The sequence below is a fragment of the Ambystoma mexicanum genome, chromosome 2q, assembly GCF_040938575.1.
Source record: "Ambystoma mexicanum isolate Mex_15411 chromosome 2q, UKY_AmexF1_1, whole genome shotgun sequence".
Taxonomy (NCBI): domain Eukaryota; kingdom Metazoa; phylum Chordata; class Amphibia; order Caudata; family Ambystomatidae; genus Ambystoma; species Ambystoma mexicanum.
This window is the reverse complement of record NC_090924.1, coordinates 945,522,802-945,550,440: the sequence shown is the minus strand read 5'-3', so window position 1 is coordinate 945,550,440 and position 27,639 is coordinate 945,522,802. Positions and strand designations below refer to the sequence as shown.

Below are 27,639 nucleotides of genomic sequence, written 5' to 3'. Positions count from 1 at the left end.
TCACCCATTCATGATGACATTACAGGCAATCTATAACGCATTAGAATAAAATGATAGTGATTATTAACTGTCTGGAAATGTATTGCATAGCAATGTTGCACCTCTCGTATTAGTCGATGCCACTAGTGATTTATGGCACGTGGGTGAAATGATGCAATTATTGAAAATGGCAATAGATGATCATGCAATGTTTAGCAAATCTTTGCATTTCACAGCCATTTTGCAAAGATGACAGGTTGGTTCGCTTATTTAGTTACAAAGCGCTAGCCAAGTGCAATGCATCGAAAAACCAGGTGTCCCTTTCATAAGCGTAATTGCATTGCTTTGCAGCTGCGTTCACTTTTCATCCCAATGCTACATGCATGCATAGTCATCCATGGGAACATTAGATCACTTTATGATGTAGCTCGGGCAATCTGAAGCTTTTAAATCACTTTAAATTTTAGATTCTATTCCTTAACATGTATTGTGTTGTGTTAAAATCACCATCAAGCACATTGTGATGCCTACATATCTCACACCAGTTTTAATAAGAACACATTGTATATGCTGCAATATTTTGTCACCTCGTCTGCTGCGTTTTGGGCAAATTTAATATAATAAGCACAGCCCTTATGCTCCAATCAATCTAAACTCTCTTCAATGCCTATTGTCGAATTGTGCATTGGCCATGCATTTTGGGACATAATACAAAGCGGGTTCATACACTAGAGGGCACCAAATTGTGTTAATGCAACCTGGCTAAGTAGGCACGCCAAAATTGCTTTTGTGTGTATCAGTGGTACCAATTACCTACGCCCCATGAGTGTGTCACTGCCCTCCGGCATAAAGGGTGGGCGCAGGGTTTTAGAAGAGCTGAGGGATGTATTGTATGAGGTGCTATCAGTGACAGAATTCCCCATGTGTGCCTTGAGGCCACCAGGCAGAGGCAGGAATGAGCAGCTACAGATTTGAACAGCTGAAGAAGTGCCAGCGAGTCCTCACGTGTCAATGGAAGGGGGTGTCCTGACATGGAGCGCAATTTGCGGGTGATCCCTTATTGGGGCTGCCTTTTATTCTCAGGGAATCTGTTGGATCACACCCAAAAGATAATCTGTGTGAAGTAATGTAATGTGTAATGTAATATAATTGTCATTTGTATAGAACCTTTTCCCATTGATATGGCCTCAAAGCGCTGTAGGTTAACACCATTGGGGGGACTGGAGTCCAAGGTATGAGAAATTCGTCAGAGGGGTTCAAATGTGTGTGTGCATTTTAACCAATACAAAGGTAGGTGGGCGTAGCCAAGTCTCTGCTAGCTACCCATGTACAGCTGGCATGTGGATGGGTGCTGTGAGGTAGTCTGGAGAGTATGGGAGTGCAGGAGACTCATTATGACACCAGCTAGACTGAATATTTGTCATGTGGGATAGTGGCATCCTTATGGCAGTGGTGTTGTGCGATGTGTCTTAAAGTAGTGTATAAAAAGGGATAAAGGCTAAACCTCCCTTTAACACGTATTCAATACTTAGCAGCTATATTAAAAAAACAATGGTGAAAAAATACACTGCTACCAGCCAGAAATCTGTTAAAGACTTTTTAATATTTCATCATAACATATATGCACATAAAAAACATGGAACATTTTTGGGGATAGGTATGGGTACAACTTCTTCTGTCGGCGACCTTGTTTATTTTAAGCCTTTCAGCCGTGTCGCATCCATGTGGCAATTTTTGGAGGAACCAGTCCCCTACCGCCTTGGTTTGTAGAAAAAAGCGAGTGGTTTGCCACACAATGATTGCGCCACACACAAGTTTCAGAAAATATAAATTTCTTTATTGATTCTTCTATGTATTATTATTATTATTCATTATTCTTTTTTCTGTTTTCTTTGGGATGACTTTGTTTGAATTATCTGACAGTTGTTAAAATTGAACACTATGGTAAAATATACACTCAACCCCTCATTATTATTGTCCCCCATTGGTCAATACACAAATGTGACTAACAATAATCTATACAAACCCGTAATTAGAGCAAGAACATGAACATGAATATGAATTATCTGTTTTATTGCCCAACTTGTTTGTTTGGAAAAAGGCTCTTGAGCAGCCGAAACACGTGTAAACCATAGGACATTGTGATTATAAAAGGAAATTTTCACAATTTGTTAATTGATTTTCTTTTGAGCAAATCACAAAACATAAAGAAATTTATTTTTTCTGAAACTTGTGTGTGGCGCAATCATTGTGTGGCAAACCACTCGCTTTTTTCACATAAAAAAACATATTGTACATAAAAGCATACACAACAATAGAAACGAACCTCTGTCGACTCTAATGAACATCAATTTGTCATTCTAAAACAGGCTGTACTACTGTGAGGTTAGTAAACATGAGTGACCAAGTCACGACAAAATGTACAAGAACTGGCTTTGGCTCCTTTATGAGCAGTATTGTGGTGTAAGACTTGGTCACTCATGTTTACTAACCTCACATTGGTACAGAGTCTTTTTTAGAATAACACATTGGAGTGTATGTGGGTATTTGGGGAGGGTGTGTTTTGGTTGTGGGTATTTTGGGGAGGGTGTGCGTAGTGTGGGTGGTAGTTGAATGGAGAATCTGTTGTGGTGTGGAGCATGTATGCAGTAACGTTTCATATAAACACATTTTCACCTGAAGCACTGACAGGACATTCCTTATTTTCACACAAGTGTGTTTTGAGGGTGGGTATTAGTATTGTGATGGTGCAGGACATCAACAAAGGTGCAAGGTGTGTACTAAGTGGAAGGTGGACTCAACAAAAGTTGTCAAGCAGTTCTTGCCGGGCTTTGCGCCCATTCCTGGCCTCCATGCATCCAGTGCGCACGTGCATGGGCCAAGGTGGTGCTGCAGCATCATCCTCTGGGAGAGAAATGTTCCAATCTGGGGGCAGGAGTATGTTGTGCTTGATGCATATGTTGTGCAACATTGCACAGGCCAGAACTATCTGTCCCACCTTGTCTTGCCTGTACATCCGGGCACCCCCAGACTGGTGTAGGCATCTGAATCGGGCCTCTTAAGGATGTGAATGTGGTGGCCTAGCAGATGAGCTAACACTGCTGCTGGGCATACAGAACTACATCAATTGCATGTGAGCCATAGTTCACCACATCACCATTTGAAAATAGTAGTTTCCACCCACTAGAATTCTATTTTCACATGCTGGACTGGCTAAGTTAACAATCAAATGCAATTATTGATTATTGAAATGTTAGATGTGAGAAAGAGACTCACCAGACTTCACATAGTTGTCTGTATTCAGGTGATCCAGACCACCAAGCAGGAACTGACCTCTCGAGCACAGAGAAGTAAATCTGACCCAAGGGACAGAACTGCCATCACAAATGTACCTATCTTTCAGCAGCTACCAAGGATGGTAGTTCTAGCAGGTGGCACAACTAACAGCACAGTATTGTGAGCTTCCAGGGTGATGTGCTCTTAGATATTTAGATATTTACATGTACATTTATTTGTTAATCTACAGGGTGAAACATTGCTCTTTTGATACCAAAAGAACGTACAATAGATAAGAAAACAGATTTGACAGGAAGCAGTGAGCTTCTTAGAATGGGGTATGTTCAAGTGACATTCTGACCAGGTTGTGGAGAGGAGTAAATGGAACATTCACTGGGGACAATACATGGGTGAACATACATAAAGGACAAGCAACATTAGACATTGGAGGTAGGGAGTACAGCCGGTTAGGCTCGGGATTTGACCATGATGGATGAAGTGCTAGAGTGGAGGTAGAGGAAGTGAGGGATAGAGGCAGGTTACTAGAGAAGGAAAACTGTCCGCTGGAAGGCATATGAGAGGTGGGCTAAGAGGGTAACTTGGAGGGGAAGAGGTAGGCTTCTAGTTTTGTTTTGAACACATCAGTGTGGACTGCTTCTCAGATGTCCGAGGGAAAAGAATTTCATGCAAGTAGAACAAGAAGAGGGAAAAGGGAGAATCAAGAGGAAGAACAGGGAGGGCAAGGTGTCACAAGTCTAAACGAGGAGGCAGACCAGACATTACAAGGAGGCTTGTAGAGATGGATAGAGTAGGATAGTTTTCTTGCGAGCATGTCTGAACTTGTTACTAACCCAAGAAATGTATGCAATCAGGGCAACCACGGCCTCCAATAAATGAAGACTATGCGAAGATCCTACAAAGCGGGAATCTTTACGACATCTCCTGATGACTTGCCCAAGAACGAAACAATATCGTGTGGCATTTTTGATGCCTCTCTTTGCGGACTCATGCAGCACTGAAGAAGAAGTATGGTGGAACCGCCTGATGGCAGGGGAAAAAACGAGATGGACCATAGCGACTCTCAAGATCATAGAAGCGGCAATGAAATTGATAACAACCCCACAGATGCAGTGACTAGGGGCCCATTGGGTTTAATGATGAACAAACAATAAATATTTTCAAATGGCATTAACAGCGAAACATCCATCATGGAAACCCCTGAACTTGTAAACGAAATGTCAAAATGAACTTTGAGGATTCGCTCTCATATCAACTTGGTGATCGTCTAAAACTCATATTGATTATACACAAGTAATAAAAAATAAAAAAAAGATAGAGTAGGATAGATATAGTGGTGCCTTGCATTGGATAGATTTGTGAACCAGGAGAAGAAATTAAAATCTGACCGTGTTTTTCATCATCAGCCATCCATCCTGGTGATGGTACTGGGAAGTAGGTCTGAAGTGGAGGAGTTCAAAGATAGTCCTGATAGCAAAGTTAATGATCTTTTCAAGAGGACAGAAAACATAGTTGGAGTGTCACCGGAATGGAAACTGATCCCAATCCCTGTCCAAAGAGCCCACATATAGACCCCCAGGCCCCTGCGAGGACCCCTGTCCCTGAGACTCCTTGGGGTAGTCTAAGACCTGGGGGAAGCTGAACCGTGCTGGTACGCTGCTGGCATTCTGCCACTTGGAAGGCATACCACACTTCTGCAAACTAGGCAACAGTGGATGTTTCCAACAAGCAATTCAATATGGCCTCCGCAGAGCTCCAGGCTGGGAAAAAGCCTTGAGTGATTTAGTTCTCCTGTCTCTGAAGCTATAAAGGCCACGTCCAGCAGGCACGCCTTGCTTCACGTTAATCTGCCTTCAGCAGCAGCAGTGAACGCTTACCTCGTCTCGAATCAGGATCTACCGCGCCTACAGAAAAGAAAGAGAAAAAACATTAGACCAACCAGCACAATCTCGCAAATCAGCACTGCAGAACCCATGGAACACTTACCAGCATCTGTTTTGCTTTGATGGGACTCCTGTCTGGCTCACTCATCGCAACCTGCAAGAAAATTAATATTAGGCAGTTAGAAAGAGCAGACTGTGCAAGGCGTAGCAGAAGAAGAGTGCACAAGATACTAGAAAGCACAGTTTTATCAAGTGTAGCAAAAGAAGGGCAGGACTTAGCCCACAATTGCTCATATGCGCCCACAACCCCACCAAAGTGAAAAAGGACCAAGACACCCCAACAACCCAGAACAAGAAAAACGCAACCCAGAACAAGGAAAACACACACAATGGAACCAACTACAGAAAGGCGGATCCAGGCAGACACCCTAGCAGCAGCCCTGTCTGAGCAACAGCCAGTGAAGTAACTGGCAACGGGTGCAGCCACCAACCTCAGCCCTTCAGCACACATCCAGCCCATCCTTCTCTGAACATGACAGTCCATTAACGAACCTGTACGGTTTCCGGGTGGTGAGTGGAGTGAAACAGTTAGCAAAGATTCAAGGAACTTCCACGTGTGGCAGCTAAGCGTTACACGGGGAGACCAAAGAGGATGCTGGCACAGTAGTCCACTTCAGAGAATACATCCGTGGTTAAGAGATGCTTTGAGGTGTTGAAAGGAAGGCAGTGCCTGTTTTTGCTAATATTTACGAGGTTGATGTGAATCTCCATTGCAGTTTTGGAGATGAAAGTACCAAAGGTTTGAGAAGGGTCATAGATGACGATAAAATTTCTAGCTGAAGAAGAGTAGATGGGAGTGTCAGGTTGGAAAAATGAATAGCAGGGGAAGAGATGAGAGAGAGCATTTGGAAGAGAAGAAGAGCACCTCTGTTTTGGTAGAGTTTCACATAAGAGACTGTGAAGCAATTTAGTATTTAATGTCAGAGAGACAGTTGGAAATGTTGATAGAAAGGTCAGAGGAGAGTTCCAGAAAAGAGAAATTGTTTTGGGTATCGTCCACAAAGAGATGGTATGAAAACCCAAAGGAGGAGACTTGAGTCCCAAGAGCAGAGGTTTAGAGTGTAAAGAGGAGAGGGCCCAATACATTGCATTGTAGAACACCAACAGTTAGAGGAGTGGGTTGAGAGGTGTTGTTGCTCCAGGAGACAGAAAACTGGCGAGGTGCCAGGTAGAATTCAGTCCCGGCAAGAGCTTGATCATGAATCCCATGGAGAAAAAGAGCATTTAGGAGATCAGAGTGATCAACAGTGTCAAAGGCAGTGACATGTCAAGGAGAATTAGGATATTTTGGAGTGATTAGCAGAGGCAATGACATTGAAAACCTTCATGAGAGTACAACCTGCTTGCAGGGGTTCTCGAATCTTGTGGATGTCCAAAAAATATCTAAGATGGTCGAACACAATTCTTTTGAGCACTTTTGAAATGGATACCCCTCCCCCTTTGATGAGTAGCAACTACCCTGGAGATGGATGGGGATGCAGATTTTATTCATATATCAATACTAGAGACGACTCAGGTAGTTGGCAAAAGGAAGACTGTTTTAATATCAAGTATCTAAAACAGGGAGCATAAAGTACATCAACGAATTTGCTCGATCCTCTTACTCAAACATTCTTAGTAAAAATAGAGATTTTATAAGGAAAACCCATCATCAATGACGTTAACCTACGCATGTACTAATGTCATCCTATGTGGCGAACTACAAAAACCTATGAGTATGGGCGATTGGCTCAGAGTGAATACCTGAGTATACGATCCATACTAGTCAAAAAGGTGTGAATATGTGATTGGTTACTCAACATCAAGTAGGGCAACTAAGCCCTCCCCTAAAAATGACTACTACAAACGTCACTAAATACACAACATCCCATTGGTTTACACAACTATATGACCCCTAAATACACGGTCGTCTATATTTGGTTGGCACTCTAACCTCCATCAGTATTTTTCCATCTACGTCTAGCAGCATGCAGGCTGGCCATCCAGGTGCTGGTGATCTCTCTTTCACCATTGGTTCCCCCCAGTTAGTATATCAATCCATCATCACCTCAGTGGTCTACTGTCAATTAGGCCTTTGAAGCTCGGCCTTGAGAGTTTTCTTAGCTCTGAGAAATTTAGGGAGTGAGAAGCACGATCTGCCCTCGTGTGTAGGTGCGACCATTTCGTTGGTCCAACTTCATGCTTCCATGTGACTGGAGACCATGGAATCAAGCCTTTTCGTGTATTTAAAAGTATATTTTAATAAACCTCTGACATCTTCCTTGTTATGTTCATGCCTTCTGAACAGGAGTTTTGTTCTTTCACACGATTTTGTATCCAATGTCAGTTCGCTCCAGTTTATAAGACCTTGGTTTCTTGGCTCATCCAGCCTCGTCAGTTGATATTCACTTTGTGATTTAATTTGCTGTTTAACTGCGACACACGAGAAATTAGGCCTTCTTGCTACTGTCCAGCACTGCTATAATGCATAGTGGAAACATCCATCCTTTACTTGTCCATAGGTATGTATGCATATATTGGCGCTTGCCGCAATCTATTCACTATAAGCTAGTCTCACGACTACTTTGTCTACTTGCGTTTCTTTTGCATCTGTGCACGTGTAAAATGACTCAGGGCCTCATTCCGAGTATGGAGGTAGTCATGGCGCTATTTGCGCCATGACTACCTCCCATACCGGTACCGTGTCTGGTTTGGTGAGATGGGGACTTACCGGTCCAGTCCGACCTTGGCGGGACCGGTAAGTCCCCATTCACCAAACCATTCCCCATTCCCATTTGAGCCCCCATAGGGCTCAATGGGACGGGGGAAGTAGCTAATAACGGTACCACAATTTGCGGTACCGTTATTGGGTCTGATTTCCTTTAGCGGGTCCCGTCCTTAACACCTGGTAAAGCCAGGTGTTAAGGAAGGGACCCGCTAAGTGAACTCATAGTAGGGCGCAGCTCTGTATGACGTGTACTAGCAATGGTTGGTGACTTTACCATTTGTCCTTGCTGTTTATTGGATCTGCTTCTTCAGGGATTTCATTCAAATGGTCATCATATTTTCTTGTATGTAGGTATGGTTTTCTAAATGGGTACCTTGCCTCCCAGATTCTATTAGGTATTGGTACTTTCAGTGGTACTGCAAAGAGTCCATACTCTGCCCTTTGTTGATGCAACTGTTCTGTGTATTTCACATAGTTTGGTTTCCAGCATACAGGTAAAAGGGGCAGAACGGTTGAGTTTGAGGTACTTGGCTCCTCCCCTACACTTTAGAGAAGTTCTGAAGGCGAAACACTGGGCAAACGTTTGTCTGTAATTTCAGTTCAGCACCTTGCTTTTTTAGGAGAGGGATGACCATGGCCATTTTGAAAATAGAGGGAAAGCAGGCTGAGTCGGCAGACAGGTTGAACAGTTCATCAAGGTGAGAGGCACCACTTAAGGGGCAACAGGCTTTACTAGCTGATGAGGAAGAGGGTCTGGTGGGGTAAAAGAGGGGTTAGCCTTCATCAGTAGAGATAGCACTTCTTCAGTACTACTTCTTCAGTATTAGTATGACTAAATTGGGAGATAGAGGCAGAGGATGATGATAGAGTAGGTGGAGCGTAGAATGTAGGAGGTAGGAGTGCGGGACGGTCAGGAGTGAGTCCTAGTTTTGGAACTGTTCACAGCAAATTATTCAGATAGGTCATTAGCTATGACAGTGGAGCTGAAGTTTATAGGTTTAGGAGGAGTGAGGAATGAGTTTATGGTGCCCTGTAGCTGGGGAGAATGGTTGAAGTGAGAGTCAATGAGGGGGATGTATTATTCAATTTTCGATCTATCAAGAGATGGCTTGAGAGAGTACAAGGCAGGGAGGTGCAGTTGCAGATCCTCAGGCAAATGGGAACAACTCCATTTGCACAGCAGCTGATGCATGTCTGTGGGAAGAGAGCATATCAATGGGGTGGCTCATGGCTGAGCAGTGGGAAGTGAGAGGAGAAGGAGTCATATAGTTGGGATTTGAATCTGGATAATGCAGTGTTAGTGAAAGATGCATCAAGTGTGGAGGAGAGTGGGAACTGTAGGTCCAAGAGAAAGGGAGGAATGGCAGAAGGTTTACATTTCCTTTTAGTTATAGGTGAGGCAAGTGAGTCACCTAAGAGAATGTGGTGATGTGTAGTGGAAAGAGAATCAAGGAGTTGCCCAATTTCCTCAAGGAATGGTCCAGTGAGACAAGGAGGGCGATAGATGGAGATGAGTGAGGCAGAGCAATAGAGATTGTGAATTCAAAAGAGGTAGGAGAGGATGTGGCACTGGATAATTGTGAGGCATTGAGGTGGGAAGAGAGGAGGTGTCCAACACATACCACTCTGCCAGGTAGATGAGAAGAGTGAATGAAGGAAAATGTGGAGTCCTATAGGGCCACCAGAGTGTCAGTATCAGATGGAGAAATCCAGGTTTCAGTAACAGTAAGGCGCTCTAGGGGAGGAGAAATTACACCATCTTTCACACAAAGGGAGAGAGTGATTAAGGACGTTTTTTTGCATACAGGCAGAGCATTCCATAGTGCAATGTTCAGTTGATGCAGTAAAGAAGAGTCAAAAAGTTGAGTCAGAGAGGAAGAGAGGCAAGGTGGATAAGTGTTAAGGGAGGTATGGTTAGCTCACTGGATTTGTTTATTCAAAGTCAGAAGGGCAATGCAGATGGAGTAGTGTGAGTTTAGAGGTGTGAGTTTTTTAAATGGGATAAGCTGTGTGGCCAAACATAGCAGATGCATATACTAGCAGTGCTTGCCGGCGTAGCATCTAGGCAAGGAAACAAATTGAAAGCAGTGCAGAGGCACCAAGGTTACTGGAATGTACAAAGCTTGCATCAGCGTCTCCCCTGCTCTGGGGCAACTCAAAGTCAAGACCGTCTGAGAAACCTGACAGAGCTGAGCTTTTATTGGGAAATATCATATATTAAGACAAGCAGGTACTGTTGGATGTCTGATATGCCCTATGGCATTTTAGTTTAAAGTGTCCACCAAGAGTGCTTTAGGGTTCAGTGCATCACTCAGTGAGGGATAGCCTCTTATGCACCTGCTAGAATATAGCCTTGCAAAAATGATGAGGGTCCAGGATTTGGCTGGCAAGGTGGAAACAGTGCAGCTCGTGATCAGACACCCCCAATTGTTTGTGCAAAAATGCGCAATGGATGGAAAATCAAATTGTTTTGAAGAACTAAGTGAGAAAGAAAATGCAACAACCCCTATGTTCAACACACCACCACCAGGGCCTTATTACGAGTTTGACTGTAATTGGGAAGTAAATCTCCAAAACTACTGCCAGTCTTGTTTGCTGTTCCTGCCACTCAGTACTCTGGGCTTGCCACAGGATTACAAGTGGTGGAAGGGCAGTGTAGATTCCCATTTCTAAAGTCCAAAGGACTTAATGGGGAAATTGGCAGAATTAACCTGAGTGCTAAATTCACCACAGTAATTCCACTGATTATTGACCTTAAATGGGGTATTTACCTCCAGCATAAAGCTGGAGGTAAATCTTCCACTTCAAGATCAAACTCAGAAGTCAATGGTGCGGTAGAAATTCGGATAATTCCACTACCTCCATGAAAATGGGAACACTGGCACTTTCCTACCATGCTGCTGAACTCGAAATGAGTTTTTCTTCTTCCTCTTCAGTGAGTGCATTGCTTTTATCTTCTGGACACCCGAGCCATCTTTTGTGAACACTACTGGAGTCCTCAATGTTGAAGGGTCTAAATGAACATGCAGTGGAAAATAAGCAGCTAATACGGTGAAAGCATATCTATATTAAGCATCTCGCACAAAAAGGGATGATGATCCACTAATGTACTGGTTCATTAAGTGGTCTGTATGGCCAGCACCACTTGTGAGAGTTGCCATTAAGAAGCCTGGCAGTGCCACGTGTTGAGCGATTCACATTATTTAATATGCCCCAGAACTTATATGAGGAAAGAAATGGCAAGGCATTCAACTCAAACACCAAAAATTGGAGTGGGTGTTTAATAGTGTTTGTGGTGGCAAAAAGGCTATTTCTAGTGATAGATTGCGGAGTGGATGGCGTTTGACTACCATATCTGGATGTGATGTCATTAGTGTATGTGCTGCAACTATTCTGTTCTTAAGTCCTGCTTCTGGGTCATGCTCTTGATATTTTAAAGCCACAGCATTCGAAGAAAAAAATACTTTACAACTGGAATCAGAGCCTCCAACCGGAGGATGTTATGGGCTCACCCTGCTACCTTAGAGCCACCAACATAAGAAATGTTTGAGTTCTCCTTACAGTATACGAGGGGGAAACAGGCATACCATTTTCTCAGAGGATCCCTGTTGAATTGTGGGTAAAATATAGGACAATAAGTGGAGACAGAGAACAAATGAACAAGGCGTATTTACATGGATAGATGAGCAATCATATATGCAATGGCAAGTGGGGAGAGGGCATCAAGGTGGACAGGAATTTGCTGGCAATTGTCGGAGCCCTTTCCAATTGTAGGAGATGAAGTTGAAGGGCTGACTTGAGTTCACATATGTTAGTGTGTGTTTATATGTCAGAGGATAGGAAGTTCTATTGGTGGAGTGGGATTAAAGGAGAACAAGTGGAAGTGCACAGAATAGGGGAGGAATTGAGAGATTAAGGTGCATACTACTTGGTGGATGCTGTTGGGGATGATGGGCATGCAAGTGGGTCTCCATAGCATCTTGGATGATACTGTCCTCCATACCTCCCTAACTGACCACCACCCAGTAATGCAGACAACGGATGCCAGCATGCCAGGCCAATCATGCTGTATGCTTCTGTATGGAGTCGCAGTCAACCTTTCCACAACAGGGACATTGAAAGACAGTTGAGGCAATGTAGGTCAGATAGCTGCATCCAGTGACACTGGCTGTGATTGTACATCTTTCTTGTGGTATCGTGCTCTCCATCGTGGTGGGTATCGACCTGCATCTTGGGTGAAGTGGATGCCACATGTAAATTAAACATCAGTTTGTACCACCACCAAATGTGTTTACACGTTGCAGTTGTGTCAACACCAATGTGATGATATGTTATAACTGTAACTTTCTGCCAAGATATGCGCCCGGTTGCCTTTGGGCCTGGTCTGCGCTATATAAATAAAATAAACAAACAAACAAACAAACAAACAAAAGCATAATGGTTAGTCTTCAAACCCAATTATTGCAGAGCTTAAACAGAACTGCACATGCCTCCCTCTATACCTTTCCCTCTGGGACAGGGAAGTACTGCCACACCCAGGAGCCACTCGGACTAGAAATTATTTTTTGGGGCATCTCATGAAGCTGAGTATGAATCATTGAGAGGCACACACCACACAAGCGGGAGTTGAACAGTTGTATGATTATTTGGGTAAACACAAGCTGAGATCAACTTGAAACAAAATAGCAGGCTGGCTTCTCCATGAGTTCCAACATGGTAAAGTCTCTTGAATAAATACGTAGTCTCTAAATCTGGGGTTCCCTCCTAGCAGGACTTGACAGTTTGGAGTCACCCAAAGTCTGAGGGCTTGCGTGTCTCCAAACTTCATTTTCTATTATGGGTATCATCTTCTCCTTCTTCTTCTGGTGTCTGCGGTTTCTGGGAGGCCCATTCCACTGGAGCAATTGATCTGACTGCTTTGCTTCAGGCTTTAGCATTAGAAGAGAGGTGGTTGGGAGCCACAAAGACAATGCTCCAGTGATTACAGCAGGGGTTGGGGCACTTGGCTGGTCAGCAGAGTCTGTAGAAAGGTGCACTCCTATTTGTATTGCTATTTCTTGCCTTCCTTAATGATGCATGGTGGTCTGTACCTGGGGTAGCGTTCCCTCCTCCTCCTACCACTGTGTTCTTCAGCTGACCCTCCTATCGCCTCTTTGAAACCTTACCAATTTCTCATACCTCCTCCCCTAATCCAATGTATTCTATCAGGTATATGATGTACGCGGTATTTTCCTCTCTATTGCGTGAGCCACCCTTGAATTCCTCTTATCTCATTCTTTCTCTCTGTTAATTTTCCTTCACACCTCTCTTCATTTTTCTCAAGCCCTTCTCCACCCTGTCCCTCCTCCATATCTGGTAGAAAATATAGGGCGCCTGGCGGAGTCCTGATTTACCCAGGTGGGTATATGTACAAAAAAAGGAATAATCAGGATGAAGAAGATCCTACAAGTAAGCCAGTTGTGCCGTGCATGTATGTTTATTTTACATTGACACAGTCCTTTTTTAGTTCATTCAACAATTTATTTTACAGGTCTTTCGATAAGCACGAAAGTTTTTTGGCATCAAACGGACAAAAGTGATTGTGAACGGTGGTAACACGGGTTAAGTGTCAACCTCTGATGTGTTGAGGTTAAAACTCCACACTGAAGTACATTCCCTGTATAGATGTGATAGAGAAAGAACTATCAAGCAGGGAAAGTATACCTGAGGCTTGAAAATGGCCCCAGGGTTAGTTCACACAAGGTGTACACAACACATATTTACACAACATACACAAGGGGGAAGATACAGTTGTGTCACGGGGATCGACACAGGTGTGTTTCGGCCAAAACATGGCTTGATTGAAGCCGGTCTATATGCTGGCTTTCGTCAGGAAAGGCACCATTGGTGGTGCTGTCCGTTGATTCTGCTGCTCCGGTGGCAGTGGCAAGCTGGGAAATATCCTCACGTGGTTGAAGGATAGTATGTGCGTGATTGCACTTAGGAATATGCCTGAGAGTGCTTCAGGCCGACATCTCTCGGGTTCCCGCTGACTGTGAAGGGCCACAGTGAGTCCCAGATCGCAGTATGTCCGGCGTACCTCTGTATACGGGGTCCTCAGCTCGAAATGAAGTATACAGAGGTACGCCGGACATACTGCGATCTGGGACCCACTGTGGCCCTTCACAGTCAGCGGGAACCCGAGAGATGTCGGCCTGAAGCACTCTCAGGCATATTCCTAAGTGCAATCACGCACATACTATCCTTCAACCACGTGAGGATATTTCCCAGCTTGCCACTGCCACTCCTGCCTTTCGTCCACCTGCTTTCAAGCCTTCTGCATCCTCTCCTTCAACTTCACCCCATCACTCTCCAGACTCTATCATTTCAGTATTCTTGACTCTTCTCCTGCTCCTTCTGCTTCCCGCATGCTGAAGTGCATCATCTCTGCTATGTCTGGATTCTGCACCCCTCTGACACTTCTGGCTCCTTATGAAAGGGCCTTGACACTCCTCCTCAGCTGAAGATGAGATGCAGTTGTTGGGTGGCATTAAGGAAAGGTTTTTGCAGGTGTTTTTAGTACAATGGGTTTCTGTTTATCTTTTTGTGGTTTAGTGTCAGGAAAAGGGATCCAAAACAATAATAACAAAGTGTTTTTACAAATGTGTTTTTAAAAAAATATTCAGGTTCATGTAGGAATGGTAAGGGGAATGGATAATGGAAAATCACAAAGGACCTCACAACATGTTTTCATGAATGTATTTTTTTTCAATTTTATTTCTTTTTCGGGTGGAAAGAAAAACGGGATGGAAAGGGAGTCAAAGACAAGAAAAACACAATGTACAATAAAATGTAATGAACAGAATGAAATGAGTAAAGACACAAAAAATGCTCTAAGGGGCCACTGCACAAGCTCTCCTGCTCTCCGCCTGTGTGGGTCATGCCAGCTCCTCCTCCTAACAGCTAACCAAAACCTGCAGAGAATCGTGAAGTGAGCTGGGCCTTTTATCACGCCGTCAAACTTGCCCAGAAAATTGGGGGTGTCTGATTGTGCCTCCAAAGCTCTGTGGGATGTTTGGTGGTTCTGGATTGCTCGCCCATGCATGTACTCCATGTCGTATCTCTCGTGGGGATTTGGGCATGATTTCGGTGGGTGGGGGAGCAGCATTTGCAGCCAAATATTGAATTCTGTATTCAGCTCAATTTATGAACTTGGCTGGCAGGGGTTCACCCACTATTACTCACAAGTACGACCGCTCCCCAATTTCAATTACTCCCTGTGAAAACTGTTACACAAGAGTATCCAGCTGCCACTTTTAATTGTTTTAATTCCCTTCCCCATAGTTTACATATACCAATATACTATCTTTTCTATCATTGCATTAGCCCTGTTCATCCACTCCACTTTGCAACCCTCCTTTTGGTCTGAGAAACCTATGCATTGACCATGTCACCCCTCTGCCTAAATTACCAAATATAGCTTTCATGAAAATATACCACTTTTGTCTTCTAGTCTGAGAAAATACGTTGGAGTGAATCCATAAAATCATTTGAAGCCCAAGAGAAGACGTTGTGTGGAGATGTTCTTTTGACGACGGCCTTTGTGTCCTATGTTGGCTCATTTACACGACGTTATCGACAAGAATTAGTAGAAAGCATGTGGATACCTTTCCTAAAATCCCAAAAGGTACAATTTTATAAAATTGACAGTAGTTCAGAAATCACCTGAACCACGATGAATGAAAAATGTGTTTTAGTTTTGAACATAAGACCAATTACATGATAGATAGAAAATTGTAAATTAATGAGTGGACTGAATTTGTTACACAGGTATGATCTGTTATGTTTTGAAAATCAGTTTAAGACCGTGACTTTATTTCCAAATGCTATGTGTTCAGAAACATGTCACATTTTCAACATATTCTGTGACCTGAGAGGTCATGACTGTTGTACCCCTTACACAAATAAGAAGGCGACACCAGAGGGCATGGAAAAATACGCCTTCTTTATTTAGCTTCTAACATGCAACTGTCGTTCCCTCTCCTAGCTCCTCCCCGTCCTTTTCCTCACTCCCGCTTCCTGCCATCTACAAGATCACCCCCCACTGGCCACAAGCCAATGGAATGGCAGAACGATTCATGGCCACCATTAAAAAGACAGTACAAAGAGCATGCATAGAAGCCAACAACCCCCATTAAGCACTCTGTACGCTGTTGCGGGATTAACACAACACACAGCAGAAAGCCACCAACATGATACCTGCAGAACTAATGATGCAATACCAAGTGCACAACAGGTTGGTGAGGGACACCAGCGAGCAAGGGAAAGGAGATGAAGAAATCATAAGTAGAGAAACAGAAAGAAAAGAACATACACAAATAGACACCGACATGAGACGTAGGGCAGCGGCCACAGAATTCCAACCTCGAGATGAAGTCCTAGTCCAGCAAGCCATGTCCAGAATGAAATATGCAAGATATTCACAAACACCACTGAAAGGGGTTGCCATTAGAGGATCCATGGGAACGGGCCAGAATCAGCCGACGAAATAACAAGGAACAGTTTGCAGTTCAAACATCTCATCAAACGTGAATGCATGCTCTTTGTACTGTCTTTTTAATGGTGGCCATGAATCGTTCTGCCATTCCATTGGCTTGTGGCCAGTGGGGGGCTCCATTGTCTGATTTGATGAACCGTGAGATGCCCCACTCGCTGAGTACGTCGTCGAATGTAGTGGCCACCTGTGGGTAGGCTGTCGTTGTCACCTTCTTTACAATAGGGAACCTTGAGTACTCATTGATAAATACTAAGAGGTACTCTTCAGACTCCATGTGGCCGTAGAAGTCAACAGCTACCCTGTCCCATGGTAGTTCTGGTATATGTGTCGGTTGTAGTGGGATGGGTGCTTCAGCTCGTGCGGTTCATTGCATGGCAGACAGTTCTTGACCCAGCTGTCTCCTAGTGAGTCCATGAGTGGGAACCATACTTGGGACCGCAAATGCTTTTTTGTATTGTCTGCGCCCCGATGGCCTTCATGTGCCGTTTTGATGACTTTGGCTCTGAGTGTTACAGGCATGATCAGGCGACATCCTCTCAGTAGGATGGAGTGGTCCTTAACTACTAGTTTGGTATGTATTCTTGCTAGTCTTTCTAGTTCCTCCCTGCACACCCCCGGGTGGTTTAGGACTGCACCGTTGTAATCCTTCCATTTATTGTTGGACGTGAGGCTAATGGCCAGTGCTATGGATGGGTCGGCTGCAGATGGGATGGCAATGGCTTCTAAGGGACAGTGCAAGTGGTAGGGCATTGGCAGCTATGTAATTAATGTATTCAGCCTCTCCTTTGCCGGGTCAATGGCACTCCAGATGAGTGGCGGAAAGGTAATCCGCCGGGTTCTGGTCCCTTCCTGGCCTGTGGATGATTGTGTAATCATATTCCTGCAACCTGATGCCCCATCATTCAATCCTGGGTGTGGCATCTTTATGCAAGGGTTTCCGAAGAGCGAGAGAAGTGCCTGGTGGTCGGTGACCAACATGAACCTTTTTCCAATAACAAAGTTATTGCACTCCCACAATGCCACCAAGCTTTCCTTTTCAGCCTGTGAGTATGCCGTCTCTGTGGACAACAGGGCCCTGCTCGCATAGGCAACAATGTGTCTGGGGTGCATGTCTGCCCCTCTCATGTGCACTAGAATGGCACCTAGTCCCATCGGGTTGGCATTCACAGTTTTCTCTGTGTGCCAATTGGGGTCAAAGTATGCAAGCCGGCATGCCTCAGCTAGAGCTGTTTTGATGCTATTGAATGCGGCCAGGCAGTCTATAAACCACTTGAACGGTAAGTCTTTCTGCAGTAATCTACACAGGGGTTCAGTGAGGAATGTGTAATGTGGGCTGTATCATGCGCAGTATCCGGCCATGCCGAGAAATTAACGCACGGCTGCTGCCTGTGTTGGCTCTTATAGGTTGGTAATGGTGCTGACCTTATCTGGGTCTGGTGTCATTCCCTCATCTAAAAAGATGTGGCCAAAGAACTTCAGTTTCCATTCACTGAACCTGCACTTCTTCAGGTTGAGTGTCAGGCCAGGTTCATGAAATGCTTTGCATGTCTCCAGCAATGCTGTGTCGTGGTCTTTTTGCGATGTGCCAAAGACATGTCGTTGCTATAGTTCAGGGTGCCTTTGATCAAACTAATTACTTGTTGTATGGCCTCCTGGAAAATGTCAGCGTGGAGATGCCGAGGTTTAATCGCTGAAAGTGGAAAAGTCCTTTGTGAGTGGTGAATGTGGTGATACTTTGTGAGTCTGGGTGAAGTTCCATCTGGTGGTATCCGTGTATGAGTTCCAGTTTCGAGAACATGATTGAATTATTCAATAGCACAATCATGTCCTTGATGCATGGACTAGGGTGTCGCTCTCGTTGTATGGCAGTGTTCACCATCCTCATGTCAACGCATATGCATAGGCATCCTCCTTCTTTGGGTACGATGACCAGTGGGGATACCCATGGAGTGGAACCCGTTGTCGGCTCGATGATTCCATCACCTAGTAGCTGGTCGAGGTCCTTCAAGACTGCGTCCTGGAGGTGAAACCCTACCCTCCTGGGGTGCTGAGGGAAAGGTCTGATGGTGTCGTGGATGTGCAGCCTAACTGGTGCTCCCTTGAGTTTTCCTAGACCTCTGCACAAGTCTGGGAACTTGGCTTGGATTGTCTCTTTCGTAATATGGTTTGCTGTTTTTGGGGTGGTGTTGATTGCCCACACCTGCTCACCGGTGTTCCAACCTAGCGTGGTCGATTGGATCACCTCGCCTTCTTAGAAGTGGATGTTATTTAGGCCAAGGCAGCATGCTGTGCGGTAGCTGATGAGGCAGCGACCTTTCGTTGGACTCTGAATGATGTGGATTGTGGTATCTAGTGCGAGACCATTGTGCGTCAGGCGTTTCTTGAATTGTCCGAATTTAGGGGTAGTGCAGCACCCCCATTGAAAAATTCTTGATTTGGCTTTTGTAAGTTTGGGTTGCTCTGGCATCTGGCTGAATTATTGCTCCACCGTGATTTTGACCGTTGCACCCGAGTCGATGAGAAAACAGAAGTGTTTTTTTCCCAGGTTTACCACTATTGTGGGCACTTCTCTGGCTTTGTTGTCATCATGGATGAAATTGACGTAATCATTGAGGTATCCTTTGTTATAGTGATCTGCACCATCTCTGCCCCAACGTGTGGATTCTTGGCCGGATTGTGACAGTGGCATTCTGGCACTTGCAGGGACCAGAGGCTGGAGTATTGGGTTCAGGGCCTGCCGGGCCTATGTCCCTGGCTTTGCTGTTAATGGGTTATGGATCCTCTCTGGGGGGTTGGTTGCCAATGTCACTGAGGGGGCTGCTGGAACTGCCTGTTGACAGCGGGATCACCGTTTAGTGTAGGCAATAGATTAGTTTGTTATTCTTGAGGAAAGAAGGAGAAAAAAAAGAACATTTTTTTTCTTAAATTATTTCTTATATTCTTTTTGGCGAGATCTCCGTGTTGTGGGAGCGGGCGCTGCCAATGGGCTGCTGGCGGGATTGCAAATCACTTACTGCATTCTTCTCCTTAGGCGCAGTACGGTCTGGTGCCATGTGGTCCACGTGGCCTGGAGTCAGTGGGCTGCTGGTGGATTGTCGTGCAGTGGAGTGGCAGGTTGCTACTTGGATGGGCCCCGGAGGGATCGCTGGGCACACTGGTGTGTGGATGTAGGAGGCGTGATCACCCCTGGAGAGGAGTGGCAGACTGCCACAGGAGCAGGCGTGTCGTGGGATCGTCCGACACCCATGGAGTACAGAGTCGGAGGCAGGATCGCCTCTGGAGGAGGATAGACACAGTGAGTTCACTGTGTCTCACGGAGGACTCTGGTGTGCGGGGAGAAATCATTGTCACCAGTTGTTGTATCCGTTACACAAATAAGGACACAACACCAGAGGGCATGGAAACATACGTCTTCTTTATTTAGCTTTTAACATGGAACTGCTGTTCCCTCTCCTAGCTCCTCCCCTTCCTGTTCCTCGATCCCGCTTCCCCCCTGAAGTCCCGGTCTCTCCCTTAAAAGTGCCGAAACCTCTAACAGTGATCTAAAAAACATGCGTAAATGCCTTCTATTAAGTTTTTATTCATGATTCTTGGGTCATTACCCATTTTTGTTCATTTTTATGGTGGAGAGGAGGGCAGAACAACACAATTTGGGTTTCTGCTGCCTCTCTTCCTTTCTGCCATACATATTCTCAAGCATTTTCTCCGACATGGATTTCCATGCCGGCACAAATGCTGGAGAGCCCCACAGGGATCCATTGTACACGCTGCTCACCATGCTCAGATAGCAGGTAGCGTGTACAGTTACAATTAAACCCTGACCGACATGCTTGCATGTCGATCAGGGTTTAATTGTCATTTTGAACACTGCTTACCTTGTGAGCATGGTAAGCATTGTTCACAATTGAAATTAAGTACTGCCCGACACGCAAATAGGTGCTTTAATGGCAACAAGTAATTTTGTGAATTAGTTGAATCTTAAATATTCATAAAAAGTATTTTTTTTAGATTAAGTAAAGCTTACTCCTAGAAAAATTGTTGGGTGTTATTTTGATTTAAAACTTAAATTGCATCCAAGGGGCCCATATTAGTTTTCACTTAAGTTAAAACGTCCCCTCTGTACAATTTCCAACTTTTCCACCATTTACCTGAAAACTAAACAGTAAAACCCCCCTCTTGGGTACTGAGCTGACCCGAAGAACAGGACACCACCCATCCCCCAACAGCACACGTTGCTACTGTGCGCGTAGTGCAGGTGAGCCCTGGCCCACGTGTACTGACAGCTGACGAGCATTAGTGCTGGAACACCGGCTGGCGGAGGACACTATCAGCGGCAGGTGAGCAAATTCACCCACCAGCGATCCAGCTCCCCCTTCCCATCCACTGAAGGTGCAGATACATTGGCCCCCAGCTGACTGACCTCACCTAAATTGTGTTGCTACCCCCGTGGTCCACACTTCTCTGGTTGCCTGGCTCAGCCCACGTGGAGCACCCTTGTACAGCCGGGGACACCGTGTGAGGGCCTGCGGTCTACCATCCCCCCAGCAGCTTTCACTGACCTGGACGGACTACAGAGCGGATGCCCCCCCATAATAACACCACCGGGGCCACCTAATCCGCCCGCTGCTAACGACCTCTGCTCTGGTCTTCTCAGCGCGCACACTTCATAGTTCAGGTACTTGGATGAGGACCCGTCTCTGGCCTCCAACCCACGCATAAATCGATCCCGGCTTTCACCGAGGCCTGACAGAAGGTGCAGCAAACCGTAACCCATTGCACCTCACCACTTGCCCAGGGAAGAGCAACCATCCTGTCTGGAGCAAGGGCTGGAGGAGCCACCACTTTGGCATCAAGACTACCCAGCTCACTCAAACCTCCGCCCCCTCCTGGCCCTACCACTGTCCCCTGTTCTCAGGACGCTCTGCTGCTCACTGCCCTGGACGCTCTGCTGCCCTGCTGATCTCTCCAGCTACCCTTGTTCGCACCCTGCCACAACCCTTACTCTAGGCCCCTGCTGTTGCCATTCTGGCCCCTACCCTTTGGGACTCCTCCTAGCCTCCGCTGCCCACCCCTTTGCCCTGGACGCTATGCCGCCCTCCGCCCTGGATGCTCTGCCGCTCTGCTGACCTCTCCAATTCCCCCTTGATCACTCTCTGCTGCATCCCCTATTCCTGGCCCCTGCTGTCCTCACTTCTCCCACATCCACCAGCACTTACTTATTCCCCTTCCTGCCATGCACCCCATCTGTCTCTCCCTTCGTCGTCTTCCATCCTTCTCCATCCCCCTCTCCCGCCTCCTCCTCCTCCTCCTCCTCCTCCTCCTCCTCCTCCCCCTCATCCTAATGTCCACCCCCTCCTCACACCCCCCTGCCCACCACTCTCTCCCCGCACTATCCCTTCTCGCCCCAATCTTATCCATCTCCCCACTGCTAGCCCCTCAAGCATCATCAACATTGCCCTATGGAATGCCCGTTCCATCTGCAATAAAGCCACTGCGACCCTTGACCTGTTCTTTCCGACTCAATCTTCACTTCCTCTGCATCACCGAGACTTGGATGCCCCTCTTCAATTCCACAGTCCCTGCGTCTCTCTCCACCTCCTCCTCCTCCTTCTTCCATGTCTCACGCCCCTCTGGTCGTGGAGGTGGCATCGGCCTCATTTTTCACCGTAAATGTCTTTCCTCATCCCCTTCCCTCACCCTCCCCACCATCTCTTCCTTTGAATTTCTTTACAAATCCTTCACCTTTCCTCACGCAATCTCCTTCTTAATTATTTACAGACCTCCGGGCCCCATCTCATCCTTCTATGAAGACCTTGACCATCTTCTCTCTCTCATCTCTCCTTCTACTACTCCTCTCTCTGTCCTTGGCGACTTCAACCTCCCTCTCTTACCCACATCTCCTTCTTCTCCTCTTCTCTCATTACTTGACTCCTACCTCCTCTCTCCCCTTCCTACCCCCCCTACCCACTCCTCTGGCTCCACACTTGATCTCATCTTTCTCTCTTCTTACTCTTCCTCCCCTATATCGTCTCTTCCCAACTATCTCTCTGACCACGCCTTGCTCTCATTCTCCCTCACTCCTGCCCCCTCTCTTCCCCCAGCTTTCCCTCCTCTCGCTCCTTCTCTCATCGCGACCTCTGCAAATTTAACCCTACTCTCTTCCACGACTCATGTTCTTCCTCCCTTCCCCCCCTCTGACTTTGCTTCCCTCTCCGCAGATGACGCCCTCTCCTCACTGACCTCCTCTTTAACCTCCAGTCTTGACCAATTGTATCCTCTCACTCCCTTCTCCCCTTCTCACAAACCTTCCCAACCCTGGCTCTCTTCACACCTTCTGTCCATGCGCTGCCTCCTTTGACGCCTTGAATGACGCTGGATCAAATCCCCTTCTCTGATTAATCAATCCTCTTATTTCTCATATCATTCTCTCTACGACTCTTGCCTCTCAGCTGCCAAACACTCCTACTACTCTAGCCTCCTTCACTCACAAGCCTCCTCTCATCCTCGCTGTATCTTCCAGAACCTCTCTCAGCTTCTCTCCCCTCTCACTTCTGACCCTTCCAAGATCTCTCCCCTCCCTCCCTCTGACTTTGCCAACTTCTTCTCATCCAAAATCCTCTATCTTTGCCAGAACATCCTCTCCTCTTCTTCCTTCTCACCCCCTCACCCTCCTCCAGCTCTGCCAACTTGTCCACCTTTTCTCTTATCACCCCTGCATGTGTCTCCCACCTCCTGTCCAAAACTCACCCTACTGCTGCCCCCTCTCCCACCTCCCTCATCCCCAAAATGTACCCCCTCCTTATTCCCTACCTAACCACCTTTTTCAACATCTGTCTCTCCTCCGCCACCTTTTCTTCAGCTTTCAAACATGCTACCATAATCCCTATCCTGAAGAAACCTTCTGCCAACCCTCTTATTGCCTCCAACTTCTGGCCAATCACCCTTCTCCCCTTTATTTCTAAGCTCCTTGAGCGCCTTGCTTCCTCTCAACTTTCTGCTTTCGTCTCATCCCACTCCCTCCTCCCTGCCTCTCAATCTGGTTTCCGTCCTAAACACTCCACTGAGACAGCCCTCACCTGTGTCCTCAACTCTCTCCTCACTGCTCGCTACGCTAAGCAATCTTAAATTCTCATCCTCCTTGATCTTTCTGCAGCTTTTGATACCGTAGATCACCCCTTACTTCTTAGCACTCTGTCCTCCTTTGGCTTCAAAGACTCTGTTCTCTCCTGGCTCACTTCTTACCTCTCCAGTCGATCCTTCACTGTCTCCTGGGGCAGCCGCACCTCCTCCAGCCTCCCCCTGAACTATGGCGTCCCTCAGGGTTCCGTGCTGGGACCCTTTCTTTTCTCTCTCTATACATCCCTTCTCTCGCCAGTCATTTCTTCTTTCGGCATTTCCCACCACTTCTATGCTGATGGCACCCAACTCTTTCTTTCCTTCTCTTCTTTCACATCTGACCTCCACCTCACTCTATCTTCCTGCCTCATGGCCATAAAAAATTGGATGTCATCCCACTTTCTTTCCCTCAACACTGACAAGACTGAGGTACTTTTCTTCCCTCCTAATACTCTCTCCCCTTCTCCCCCTCCCTTCATCCACTTTCCACCTTCCAAGCTCCCCATATCTTCCCATGCCCGCAATCTTGGCCTCCACCTCGACTCCTCTCTTTCCTTCTCCAACCACATCTCTCTAACCTCCCGAGCTTGTCGGTACCACCTCTATAACATCCGCAAGATCTGCACCTCTCTCACATTCCATGCTTCCAATCTCCTAATCTCCTCCCTCATTTTCTCCCGCCTCTTCTACTGCTCCTCTCTCCTCTTTGGACTCCCTGTGTCTCACCTAACTCCCCTTAAATCCATCTACCACTCCTCTTTCCCTGCTCTATGCCTCCTCGGCCCTCGAGACTCTATTTCTTCCTCTCTCTCTCAACTTGGCTGGCTTCCCTTCCTCTCACAACTGTGTGATGCTGGAAATGCCTCGGAGGGACAGGGCCTCCGTATCCTTGCCCTTTACCTCTTTTTATTGTGTGTTCTGTCGTGTTTTCCGCGCAGGAGTTCATGTGGGACTCCTGGCGGTGCAGCTCTCTCCTTTGGTTTTGGTGAACAGACCCATGGAATACCCTTATGGCACCATGGGTAGGGGTGCAACCCTGTGCCCCTAGTGTATGGGTACGGGCTGGTGGCAGCTCCGTGCTGAATTGACTTGTGCCCTGAGCATACTCAATTTTGGGATGCCCAGGCCCTGTCATTGGAATTGGTAGATTCCTGATGGAGACAAAATGGCCCCCATGGCCTCTTGCCTTCCATCGCCTGTTACCTTGATCTTCCCGAAGTCCCGGGAAGCCCTGACTCTGTCCCTTCCCCCTGACTGGCTGTTGGGTGGAAGTTCCATATATGGTAGTGTGGGGAAGTGCTGACCAGACTGGCTGGAGCCTTCCCAACGACCGTATGTTGTGGGTACGCCTGTGGGTGGGACCTGGGTGAATGGAGTGTGTGACGAATACTCATTCTATGTTGTGGGTGTCTAGTATCTGGTGTTAGGACACAATGACTGAAACAGTCCTGCCCGAAACCGGTATGAATGCAGTGTGGAGTGTTGAATGGCTCGGTACTTGTCCCAATACACATAACTTGTTGTGAGTGTCTGGAGAGAAGTGAATGGCCTGAATGCACTGTGTGCCTGATTGGCTGCTTGCCTGCATGAATGCCCTTAGTCGTGATTGGATGCTTGAGTATGACCCAGCGGAATGAATGGGAGATCAACAGTATATCTGAGAACCTCTCACTGCTAGGAATCGTGTTCAGAAGCTGAAGTCCACTACGAGGAGTAACTGGAGTGAAGGTTGACCTTGAAGCCCTGCTGGACGAAAAGAACTGTTGTTGCTCTCCTTCACAATCTGAAAGCTGCTGTGTCTACAAGAACTGACCCAGACAGGACCTGCTAAGGTGCCCTCTTCCCGAGCTACGAGGGACCACTGTGCACCAGCTGATCTTTGCCTAAACCCCCTGATAGACAGGCCTTCGTCAAGCTGCCGACCCGTTACGGGGACTGCTGCGGCACTCCAAAGAGAAACTGCCATCGCCGACTGGAGCTGCCGTTCTCCCGTTTTGCCTAAGAACTTAATTAATCCAAGGGCGCTCTCGTCTGCATCGTCGCCGCTGTATCCTGCTGGAGAAGGCCTGACCGTCGACACGCCGAGGAGCATCCGCCGGTGGGTTTCCCATCACCAAAGGACCACAGAGACACCGACAACTCGATGCCCTTGCTGGGCCACAGTTCTTCAAACTCTTTGCTGTCCAGAACTATCGACACCGAGGTGCCCCGCACGCCTCTTCCTTGCAGGACGTTTACGCTTCCCCATCAATGAGCACTGCTAGGAACGATGCGGCCACTTCAACGTCGTAGTTCGACCTGTTCTCCGTCGGACGTTTGACGACCCGTTACTCCTGCCTGAAAGGGAGGACACTTAAGAAGGGCCGTCGATTCCCCGACGAGGAACGCTACAACGCCAAGGTACTTTGGGGTTGCAGAACTATTGGAAAGTCTAGTGGGAACAATATATGGACTGGGCTTGTGATACATCTATGCTTTACAGGTTGCCCAGGTGGGGGGATCTCCACACAGAACTGTGTCTAGGTAGCGGGACCAGTATTCTGCCATTTGTTCAACCATCTTGCTTTCCTTCTTCTCTCTACTGCTGGTTTTCTCTTTATTTTGATCTGTGTGTCATTCTGACCGTATGCACTTTAATGAGATCTGATAACGTTAGTGGTACCACTTTAGAACTGTATATATTTACCATTGTTGATTTTCGGAGTACAAGTGAGTTATCGTGATAGTGTATGTGACCTTGAATATTACTTATATAAAGACTGTGTTTTAAACGATACAGTGTGCGGATATTCCTTTGTGGGTGCTTGGGGACTACACTGTACTTAAGAACCAGCCTGCATCGCCTCCTGAGAAGCTAGGCCTTGATTGCTCGACCACGTACCAATAATAGAGAATCTTGGCTGGGGTCCTCTGTGCCTCTCCTCTACCATATAGAGAGTGGAAGTACAGACACCCCCACCGGCGTCTTTACACTGGTGGCAGCGGTGGGATGATTATGGTTTTAAGAATCAGTGTATAACCGTGCCACTTACAAAATATCTGCACTCCATTAAATTAAGGTTTAGTTGTGTACAAGATAACTGCATTACAAGCAATGGAATCTATTGTGAATGGTAAATTGACTTGGATGAGCTTAGAGGCTCTCCAGAGTGCTTGTGAAGCCAGGGAGTTAGACTTTGTGGATAAGTCTAGGGCTGAGCTGATAGCTGCCCTGGTGGACTTCCAGACTGATTGTGAAACTCTTGAAGGGGGGGATGCAACCAATGAGGACTCTACCCCGAGGGTTGTTGCCGAATCTGATTCTGGGAATGCCACCATTCCTGCTGCCTCTGTTCCAAACCCCAGCACTTCCTTGGAACTTGAGCTATTAAGGACGAAATTGGCCTTTGAATATCGCAAGTTGGAAATAGATGCTGAGCTTAAGAAAGAGGAGTTGGCACAGCAAGTGGAACTCAAGAATAGGGATCTTGAACTCAAAGACAAGGAATGTCAGCAAATCCAGTTAGAGAAAGCTTGAGTGGAGACTTCAGCTAAACCAGTCGAGAGTTTCAGATCCCCAGCAACCAAGTTAATGAAAGATTAGGTTGGTATGTATGTGGAGGGTTCTGATATCCCCCAATGGATTGAAGCGTTTGAAATGGCTTGTGCAATTCATGATTTTGATAAGAGAGATTGGGCTAAGTGTTTGTTAAGCAGAGTGCCTCAAACTGGATATGACTGTATTCTGAAACTGAGTGTGGAAGAACAGGGTCAGTATGAGTGCATGAAGTCTGCTTTAATGGCCAAGTTTGGCAAGACGCCTACCATACCTTAAATGGTTCAGGGATTTTAAGAAATGAGAGAATGTGTCTTGGATTGACTGGGTGAGTGCTGCGCACATGAACATGATGGGGTGGATTGATGATTACAAAGTGAAAAAGTTTGTTGAATTGTCGCACCTCTTGTTTTTTTAGCATTTTTCGGAAGCCTGTTCACCGGAGCTGCGTCAGTATGTTGCTGACCAGAACATTTTGGACCCCTTTAAGCTGGCTAAGGACTCCAGTGGGAAGGACAAGGACAAAGAA

At 46.4% G+C, this 27,639-nt stretch overlaps 1 protein-coding gene across 1 annotated transcript in view; it reads left to right on the top strand.

Moving 5' to 3' along the window:
* The window catches only part of DNAH11 (dynein axonemal heavy chain 11), a 4,227,155-nt gene that overhangs the window by 3,245,651 nt on the left and 953,865 nt on the right, over positions 1-27,639 (top strand). Inside the window, exon 63 of the mRNA XM_069648254.1 lies at positions 15,416-15,589. Coding sequence (XP_069504355.1) covers positions 15,416-15,589 — 174 coding nt within the window. The remainder of the gene's footprint in view (positions 1-15,415; positions 15,590-27,639) is intronic.